Raw genomic sequence first — 10,656 nt, 5'->3', positions numbered from 1 at the left:
TTTACAGCTGGAGTTCCGGACGAGGAGAGAAAAGTAAAAAACCGTCTGTATAAGTCAAAGTCTGCCGTCACTGAAAAAGTAATTGGAGAAATACAAGCATTTTACTATCCTACCCTTTATCCCAAGTACATGGGAATGTGGATGTGACTTTATTAGAAGAAATTCGTGATTCCGTGGGTACTTGGATTAGAAAAATAAATTTTCCAACTCTGTCTTTCTGATTTTTGCCAAATGACAAATTGAGGTGTATTTGAGAAGAGGATAATTGTTGAGTTACTGATCCTGGAACTGAAGTATACAGCATGTACTCCCCCGCCCCGCCGCCCGATCTTTCTTTCCCTTCCTCACTGGTGGCTGAGAGCTTTCCGCGTCTCACCTTTCAATCCCCAAAACATCACACTATGAAATAGTTAACTACCTCCTATGTATACACATACGTTAAACATCGTGTCCAGCCCGAATGTCCTTTTCTCTCCCCGTCCTGAATTGCTTCCCATGACTGTCGTCCTCGAAGAGTGGCACCGAGTCAGGCAGGATTGTCTTGGGAAGGTCGAGAGAAGGGAGCGTTCGTGTTAGACACAGTAAGTTGAAGAGTCGATCTGGGACAGGCCCCCAGCAAGTCCCTAGCACAGGCCGACACCCACGGCCGGGCCCCCGCGCCTCTGAAAGTCCGCGACCGGCCGGCGCCTCTGCCTGCTCCGCGGCGCGCATGCTCCGTGCGGGGCTTCTCCGGCGACCCGGGATAATGAGCGCCGGGCCGAGGGGGCGGGCCGAGAGGCGACTGCTGGGGCCCGGAGCTCGGCGGCGGCCCCGGGGCGCTGTGCGCGGTGTCTGAAGGGGCGGCGGCGGCGGCGGTGGCCAGCACTGTGCGCGCGAGAGTGTGGCTCGCTCGCCCGATCCCCAGGGCCCTCTGGAGGTGACTCGAGCGGGCCGGGCAGCGTTGCCTGTTGGGAGGGCGGGAATGAGGCGATGAAGAGACGAGCTGCCGCCGCCGCTCTCCGCCTGCCGCGGCCGTAGCGGTAGTTGGGGCGGGGGCGAGGGCGAGGTCAGCTGTACCCCGCGCGGGACTGCGAACCCAGACAAAGGAGGAGGAGCCGCCCGAGGAGCGGGCCAACGCCTCCGGGAAAGGAGGCCGACGTCTCGGTCGCAGCTGGGGGTAGCCCGGGTTCTCGGGCCGCCGCGCTTCCTCTGCGGACTCTGCGCGAGGCGAGGCCGCCCGGGCCGAGGAAACCGCCCCCGGAGCCCCCGCCCGCCCGCCGGCGCCGCCCCCGAGCCGCCTCGGCCGTAGCTGCGGCCCGGGCGGCGGCGGCCGGCGAGGCGAGGCGGCCCGCGCCCTGCCTGTCAGGCCACCCGCCCGGCCCGGCTCGGTCCGCGGGCCGCCCCTGATGCAGAGGCGCTGCCGCCGGGGCCATGCAGCAGGCGCCGCAGCCGTACGAGTTCTTCAGCGAGGAGAACAGTCCGAAATGGCGGGGACTGCTGGTCTCGGCCCTGCGGAAGGTCAGTGCCGCTCCTGGGCGGCCGCGGGGGCCCAGGGAGGTGCCGGGGCGGCCGCGAGCTGCGTCTGCGGAGCCCGGCAGCAGGCGGGCGGGGGGTGCCGGGCCCGGGGCCCCCTGCGAGCTTCTAACGGAGAGCTGCACATCCTCCCAGTGCCCGGGTCCCGCGGGTCCAGCTGTTGCTCAATGGCTGGCTGTGGGGGGGCTCAACAGTCGCCTGTTGCATCAAGAAGGACGTTTTCTCAAGTTTTTGCCTGGCCCCGGAAGGAAGGTTTTGTTATGATCATAAAAATGGATTTCATGTTGCAGTCATTTTGTCAGGCGACTTCCGCCGTTGGCCAATTTGTTGTCCTCAGGCTGGATTCGGGCAGGAGAAAGTCTCGCTGGTGTTTACATAGTTTCTAAAACAAAAGTTCATTTCCAGACCTGGTAATTACTTTTAATCAGGTTCTTTGGGGGTGTTCCCCTAGGCAGTTTGCTTGTCAAGGGTGTCCACTCACTTAAGGGGCAGTACTGTTTTGTAATATGAATGTGTTTCACGTGTGAAATGTCAGTGAGCCGTAAGACTCCTTTTACAATTCTTGAGGTAAATTTAAAGTGCCTTCTTAACTTCCTGCCAGAAGTGTCTTATCTGTTTACAAAAGATTTCCCCTATAAAATTTGGTGTTTCTTCACTGGGTGCAGTTTAGAACTTGGAATCATTTTAAGGGGGCAAAAAAGGGGCAGCTCATAAAAATCACTCTTTCAAGTTTGGGTGTATATCGCCTGAGTGCATCTCTCCTGTAGGTGATGTCGGTCTTCGTTTGTGCATTTAGATAGTAATCACACTGTCATTTTTAAAATAAACCTTTTTGTAAAGTCAAGACAGAGACTGCAGGATTAGACAGGACACCTGCTGAACATGGGCTTCCATTGCCATTGATGCAGGTTTAGCCCCATCCGCATTTTGTGCAAAATAACCAAGAATAAACTTCAAAATAATAAAGAAAAATAAACATTAACTTAAAAGACTGCACTTGGAAAATAAATGTCCATACAATACATTTCTGTAAGTGAAAGGAAGAGGTATATTTTAAAAGTAAAAACATTTTCCACCTGCATTCAGTTTTAGATTTTCCATTGTTTTCATAATTCTTACAAGGAGATACTGCCTCCCTTGGGCCAAACACCAAGTCATGTCTTTTTAGAGAACTTAGTGGAGGTAACCAGTGGCAGTTATCATTTCATTGGCATGCTGGGTGTTGAAGTATTAAATTGACTTTACTTCCATGGGCAGCCTGATTCTAAACGGAGGGGGAAAGAAACGGGTATGTGCTGAGTAGTGATAATGAACTCTGGCCTGAGTTGAAAGTAAAGGGGGATATGCTTAGATAGTAATTGACTTGTCCATGAACAGTTGCACTCAGCAGAAGTGTGAGTGCAGTTATCAGGTAGGCATGTATTGTTGGCAGTGTGACGCACGTATCTACCTACAGGTACTTTCTGGTAGCAAATAGTCTTTGAATGTATGTTGCATAACTTATTCAGTAGGTAGCTTTTACCCTAATGATCCTGCATGCACAGATTTACTTCTTCAGGTTAGGCTAGAAACAAAGCCAGAACAAGCCTACTAGTCCATTGCTTTGAGACTGTTATTTTGCATTTATTTTCTGTGCTTGTTTACCTGGAGCTCAGGTGTCTTGTAGACTTGTATTGTCTTATACCACAGTTCTCGTATATCCCATGCTTATGGAATCAATACATCTAAGAAAATGTGGTCTTAGGAGGTGAATTGAATTCAAAAAGCAATTTTTATTTAATTCATTAATTTACTGTTATTATAGAATTGAGATATATTCCTAAGGAAGACATTTTTCATATTTTGGGAAAATTTTTGGTGTTAGTAATTTGAATTACGTTCAGTTTTGTGGCATTTGGGTATTTGTGGTATTGCAACATGTAGGTTTGTAGTGCCTGCTAAGAGTTACAGTTCATAAAGAGTTCAAGGTTCACTCTTTCTTTGTAGGATGTGTTACATTCTGGTATGTGCCTGCCACCCATACCTTTGTACAATGAGAAATCCTGCCATTTCTTGGGACGCTCTGCCTTTACATTGAAAGCCTCTAGACTTTGGCTTCCTTCAGCTGACAAATAGTTATAAAGACGACCAGGGTTAGTAATTGACTTGTAGCAGTAGTTTAGGCCACTAGGATTTTTCTCCTCCAGTTGGTTTTTCCTCCATTGAACATGTGGTATACTTCATTTTTTTTCTTTTTTTACTGCACTTTATTTTTATCCCTGCATTTTTAAAAATTGAAGTATAATTGCAATTAACATTAATTGAACACATTTTAGGTATTTGGCACCATGCTGGAGCTAAAATTACACAGATGAATAAAAGCAGGGGCCCCACTCTAAAAGTGTTTACCATCTACACTGAGAATTCTAAACTTTCTCGTTTTGGTTTATATAAATAAGATAGCATTTAGGAACTCAAAGTTATGTAAAGAATATCTGTGTGTGTGTGTGTATGTGAGTGTGTGAAAAGAGCAATGTAGTTCAATTGGCTCTATCAGATTCTACTTGGGCATCTTGGTGGAACCTCGAAAACTTGAAGTATACTTTTCAGAAAAGTAAAATCATAGCTGTCATGCAAATATAAATGAACATGTGTTAGTGAGTTTGATTTAATGCATTCCTTAATGAGGGAACTCACAAGATGTTAAGGCTTCTTCATATGAAAATTTTAGGAGGTAGGTATTTATAGATAATTTAAAAGTAGTATTAAGATAAGATTGTTGGGTAAGATACAAAATTAGTTAATATCCTATAGGAATATAAACACTGAGTTGTGGATTGTCTTTTCTGTTGATTTGAAATTATTTGTTTCTGTACCAGACAAAACATCTCTATGTTAATCTTACAGATTTCTAAAATAATGCAGTCATTACGGAGTAATCAGAGCTTTGAGGACAGCATTGTACTGAAAGACACCTAGTAATCTCTTTTGCTTATTTTCAACTTTTGGCTAATTTTTATGAAAATCAAATAATATGGTAAAGTCACCATTGTTGGCCCTGGAAACTACAGGGGTCTTCTTTTTTTTTTTTTTTTTTTTTTTTTTAAGAGAAAGCGCACACACGAGCTAGGGAGAGGGGCAAAGGGAGAGGGAGAGAGAGGGAGAAAATCTCAAGCAGGCTTCACATCCACGTCAGAGTCCAGCTCAGGGCTTGATCCCACAACCCTGGGATCATAAACCGAGCCAAAATCAAGGGTTGGATGCTCAACTGAGCCACTGAGGCACCCCAAAACCACATTTTTTAAACCAACTTTAAATATGTATTTCGCTACATAGAAACACTAACATTGAAAAATAGATTTATGGAAAAATGATTTTGAAAATAAAAATGTGTTCTGTCACTTTTTGTTTTGTTTTTGTTCTTTCACTTTTTGTTGTTGTTATTTAACTTTTATAACAGAACTTCATGTAGAGCATTTACATACGTAAAGAACTAGAGAGGGTAAAGCAGAGCGAAATGACATTACTAATGGATGATACATGATTGTTAACATTACTGCTAAATTATGTATCTTCCCTAAAAGAGCAAGAAACATAAATGTCTTCACCACTACTCCCTAAGAAAATTGAAGCTATCATATTACTTGGGAGGAAAAAAGAGCACAGGAGTATACTTGTAAGTGCAGCTTATTACCTATGTCTTTGAAATGCCTTTGGTACTTTGTGTATGTGCTATTGATTGTATGCTGAGAAAAATCAGTGTAAGCATTCTACGTATGGGAAACATACCTTAAAACCATTTTAACAGGTTTTTTAGTCCCTGATGTTTCCCTTGTGGATGTCTTTTCCTTCAGGTGTTCTTCACCAGGCTAATTATGGAAAAAAAAATATCTGATGTCTTACTATCTGTAGTTACAAATGTCATAGAAAGAATTGGTTGAATTACATTGTTCCTGACTCTAACTTAATTAGGTTAAATATGAACTCCCCACCCCAAATGTTACAGTTTGCTCTTAGGTAGCTGTCTAAAATATAAGAGGTATGAGAGAACGTCTGAGTTAATTAAACAGCAGTCTGTGGCAAGGAAAAAGAGGGTCGGGGGTTTTGGTTTAGAAATGCTTTTGTGAACTCTGTAAGATATAGTGTTTCTGCCTTTGTACTAATGTCTCCTGGAGCCATTTTAGAAGACTGCTCTGGATCTTTCTGGGGCCCAGAAAAAAATCATTGGGTGCTTTGAGAAAATAAACTTGGTGTCACTAACATAAGAAGGTCAAGGAAGGCTTTTCTAGGGAAGTAACATCCGTGCCGAGTTGTGGAGGATATATTCAAATATTTATTGAGTGCCTCATAGGTTCCCGGCGCTACTCTTGATACTGAGGTTGTAGTAAGGCCCCTGCTCTCATAAAGCTTCCCTTCTAAATGGCTGTGTGGGAGAGGACTGAGAAAGTCAGACAATAAAGAAGTAAGCAATTATCTGAAAGATCAATAGGAGTTGACAAAGAAAGGGGGTGGGGGTGGAGAAAGAGTTTGAGACTGAGGGAAAGGTAGGAAACACGACTTGTTTTAAAGAACCAAGATGGAGTGAAAAGAAGAGGCTAGTTGGTAAGACCAGGTTAACGTTTCTGCCTGAAAATACGAAGTCCTGTAGTGTTATTTATGTAACAAAATAATTAGATTAACTTGATCAAATTGCTTTTTTAAAAGATCACTGCAACTGAAAGCTAGCAACAAATAGGATATCCTATGATTTTTTGTGACGTCAGTCCTGTTCTGGATTTCCTAAAGCCAGTGAATATAAAAGTAGAACTCCAGGGAGTCATTTGGAATTATTCCAAACTAATAATGACCCAAACTGACCCAAGGGGTTCAGCCAGAACTGGATGAGCATTAGGAATGCATTTTAACTTGCTGCATTTAGTTCCCTGTCAGCCATGATTTAGTAGTCGTCCTCCATTTTCAGTTTAATTTTGGTATGGTATATTTGGAGCGATAATATTCCATTAAAGTGTTTTATGCTGACTATCCAAAGCATTACCTGTGTTACCACTTGACATAAATCCACTATGTGTCTTTTATATTAACCATGGCCTCTCTTTCAAGGGAACGGTAGTTTGATTATATCCTCTGTTAGCCTGTATGTTTGAATCAGGAAGGAATTTTAATGGAACTAATGGATTTAGCATTATCTCATGTAGTCACGTTAAAAATTAACAACCTGAAACTTTTCTTCTTTTATGTAAGAACATATGACAGTAGAAAGCCTTTGTAATGTATGAAGTGTTGTGCACTTCACATTTTAATGTGTGGAGATGAGGCAATACAATGAAAATAACATCAAGATGTAGATATGAGCACTAGTATTGTCTCTTCCAAGGAAAGTTTTCAGTCTCCCTGTTTTCTTAAGTCCCTTTGTAAACTCAAACATTACCTCTTACTTACATAGCACTTTGCTTTCTTAAGTAACCCATTAGCAGCATTTGGCGGTTGAACTTCTCTTTCTTGAAATCCTTTTCCTTGTTTGGCTTCCAGGATGCCAACCTCTGTAGGTTTTCTCCCTCTGGCTATTCCTTCTAGTCTTCTCCCTTTGTTGATTCCTCCTCATCTTCCCTAACTACTTCATCCTGACTTCCCCAGAGCTTAGTTTTGGGACTTTTGTTTCTATTTACAGTCACTTCTTGTGGATCCCATCCAGCCTCATGGCTTCGCATGTCATCCATATCTGATGATTTCCATATTTTTATTTCTGACTCAGACCTCTCTCCTGAGCCTAAGCAACTTCTTGCTTGATACCTCCACATGTATTTGTGATAGGCATCTCAGCCAATACTGAGCTCCTTCTCTTCCCCTGCAAAACCTGCTCCTTTTGTAGTATTTCTTATATCAGTAAATGGCTACTCCATCCTTTTAGTTGCTCCAAATAAAAATCTGGAGTTATTCCTAAATCTTGTCTCTCTAATCTCTCAGAAAATCCATTTAGCTGTACTTCGAAAACAGTAGCTATATTCATTCAGTCACCATTTCTTACTCTTCCACCTTCTACCACCTGAGACCAAGTCATCATCAATCTCCTGGAGTATTAAAATACCCTATAACTGGCCTCCTCTCTTCTGCCCTTGCCCCATTCAGTCTTTTCTTAACATAGTAGAGATAAGTAAGATCATGTCATTCCTTTGTTCAAAACTCTCATTGCTTCTCAGAATAAAAGTCTAAGTCCTCTCAATAGGTTATTGCACTCTATGCTGCCCTTTACCTTTACGCCTCTGACTTCATTTACTACTGTCCCTTTTTTTTACTCTGCTCCTGCCCATAGTGGCTATCTTGTACCCACAGATAGAGACATTCTAATCTGTAGACGTATTCTAATCTCTGGGCTTTTGTATTTGCTGTTTTGTCTGCCTAGAACAACCTTCCTGCAGATTAAAAACATGACTGGTCCTCGTATCTCCTTTAAGTCAAACATCATCTTGAAGAGGACTTCTCCTGAAGCCTATTTAAAACTGCTACATCCCCTGCTTCCTGGACATTCCTATGCAGATGTTCACAACATAACCCAATCCAAGTTTATTATCATCTTCCAAAACCTCCAGTATAAATGATATATTCAAGCCAGAAACCTGGTCATCATCCTTCCCTTCTGTGTCACACTAGGCTCAAATCTAATCAGCATGGAGCCTTGATTCTCCTAAATTAGAGGGTTTGTTTTTTGTTTTGTTTTGCTTTTTTTTTTTTTTTTTTTACTTTTATTGCTATGTATCCCCAAAAGAAATGTTTTTATATGTATAATTTATTGTCAGGGTGGCTAACATGCAGTGTATGCAGTTATGATGTATTCCTCACTTACATACAACACCCAGTGCTCATCCCAACAAGTGCCCTCCTCAGTGCCCATCACCTATTTTCCCCTCTTCCCCCACCCCCATCAACCCTCAGTTTGTTCTCTGTATTTAAGAGTCTCTTAAAGGGTTTGCCCCAAAAGAAATTTTTTAATTGCATGTTTTTATGTTGACATTTAATAAAAATTTTCACGTTCAAATAGTTGCAGAAGATACAATTTTATATGTGTTCTAGGGGGCGCCTGGGTGGCTCAGTCGGTTGGGCATCTGACTTCCGCTCGGGTCTGATCTCCCCGTTTGTGAGTTCGAGCCCCACGTCAGGCTCTGTGCTGACGGCTCAGAACCTGGAGCCCACTTCAGATTCTGTGTCTCCCTCTCTCTCTGACCCTCCCCCACTCACACCCTGTGTCTCTCTCTCAAAAATAAATAAACATTAAAAAATATATATATATGTTCTAAATACTGACTTTTTTTGTTTTCGTTTTAGAGAGAGAGAGCATGAGTAGGGGAGAAGGGCAGAGGGAGATAGAGAGAATCATAAACAGGCTCCACACTCAGCACGGGGCCCTGTGTTTACAGAGCTCGATCCCATGATTCTGAGATCATGACCTGAGCTGAAGTCAAGAATTGGACACTCAACTAACTGTGCCACCCAGGCACCCCTAAATACTGATGTTTTAAAATAAAACAGTTCTATCAGTCTTTTAAATATATCCAGTGAAATCTAAATACCATAACAAGTTGATATCCACCATTCATCTTTTTATAATATACATGACAAAGTTCTTTTTAAAAAATGTTTTTATTTTGGGGCGCCTGGGTGGCTCAGTTGGTTGAGCGTCTGACTTCAGCTCAGGTCATGATCTCGCAGTTTGTGAGTTCGAGCCCCACGTCGGGCTCTGTGCTGACTGCTCAGAGCCTGGAGCCTGCTTCAGATTCTGTATCTCCCAGTCTCTCTCTGTGCCCCTCCCCCACTCGTGCTCTGTCTCTCTGTCTCTCTGTCTCTCAAGAACAAATAAACATTAAAATATATATATATATATTTAAAAAAGTTTTTATTTTAATTCCAGTTAGTTAACATACAGTGTTATATTAGTTTCTTTTTTTTTTTTTTTTTTGTTATATTAGTTTCAAGTGTACAATATAGTGATAGTGATTCATCATTTCCATACAGTAACTGGTGCTCATCATGACAAGTGCACTCCTTAATCCCCATCAACGATTTGACCCATCCCCCCATTTCTCTCCCCTCTGGTAACCATCATTTTGTTCTTTATAGTTAAGAATCTGTTGATCTCTCTTTCTTTTTTCTCTTTGCTCATTTGTTTCTTAAATTCCATATATCAGTGAAATCACATGGTATTTGTCTTTCCCTGACTTAGTTCACTTATCATTATACTTTCTAGTTTTATCCATGTCATTGCAAATGGGACAAAGTGCTTTTTTTTAACAGCTGGAAATTTTATATCATTCTTTTTTCTCTCTGAATTTTTCCTTCCACTTCCTCCACATAATTATAGTCTAATATATTATTTTTATGCTTGAAAGTCTTTTATCTCTTCTTTATAGTTACATTTTCCTCAACAAAAGTGTCTACATATTGAATTTTTAAAACTCTTCAGTGACTATAAGGTGTTAAGATCTTTCTTTTAGGGTGAATTACTAGCAGGACATGGTTGATCAAAAGAACATGTATGTCATGGATTTTGAACAATTAGTACTTATAAAGTTTTACTGAATATGCATTATTCAGTGACACCTATGTAGTTGTTTGCATTGTTTTTAAATTAGTTCATGTTTTGTGGATGACTTACTGCTAGAATAAGATAGGGTCTTGCAGAGGTGAATCATAGTTCAGTGTTAGTTCTATTCCTATTTCCGATTTCTATAGATGTAAGCCCTGAGACCCCTTGTTAACATAAATAGAAGAATTTAAAACAATCAAACTCATTTTTAAGCTTCTTTCAAAATTATATGCCAAAAATTATATTGTGATCTATCAAAGAGTCTTAATGACATGTCACCCAGCAACTCATTTACTTTAAACTCCTTTTGTTTAAAGTAAAAAGTTGGAAACCACCTGACTTGCAGAATGATTTGTTGCCTGGTATTTAGAGCTATTCACTTTTTTATTTTCTAGCTTTTCTAGAACGTATCAAATGACTAATAATTATAACTGTTACTTTTTCACTTTTTTGCTTCTAAGTAGTTTGTTTAGTCCAGTATATCTAAGAAAAATTGGGAAAATGAAAACAGTATTAACTTTAGTACACTTTAGCTATGACAGTATTTACTAATAAAATATATTTTACCTTATCATATTCTTTAAACA

General features: G+C 41.5%; 1 protein-coding gene across 4 annotated transcripts in view; it reads left to right on the top strand.

Annotated features, from left to right (window-relative positions):
* Nucleotides 1-1,291: 1,291 nt before the first annotated feature.
* SOS2 (SOS Ras/Rho guanine nucleotide exchange factor 2) overlaps nucleotides 1,292-10,656 on the top strand; it is a 91,239-nt gene continuing 81,874 nt past the window's right edge. For all 4 annotated transcript variants that reach the window (XM_019451876.2, XM_019451877.2, XM_053889399.1 and 1 more), the window contains exon 1: nucleotides 1,292-1,497. In XM_019451876.2, the coding sequence (XP_019307421.1) occupies nucleotides 1,411-1,497 (87 nt within the window). In that variant the 5' untranslated portion in view covers nucleotides 1,292-1,410. The remainder of the gene's footprint in view (nucleotides 1,498-10,656) is intronic.

The sequence above is a fragment of the Panthera pardus genome, unplaced genomic scaffold (assembly GCF_024362965.1).
Source record: "Panthera pardus isolate Hobbes unplaced genomic scaffold, ASM2436296v1 HiC_scaffold_24, whole genome shotgun sequence".
In the NCBI taxonomy this organism is placed as follows: domain Eukaryota; kingdom Metazoa; phylum Chordata; class Mammalia; order Carnivora; family Felidae; genus Panthera; species Panthera pardus.
This window is presented reverse-complemented; position numbering and strand designations above follow the sequence as displayed.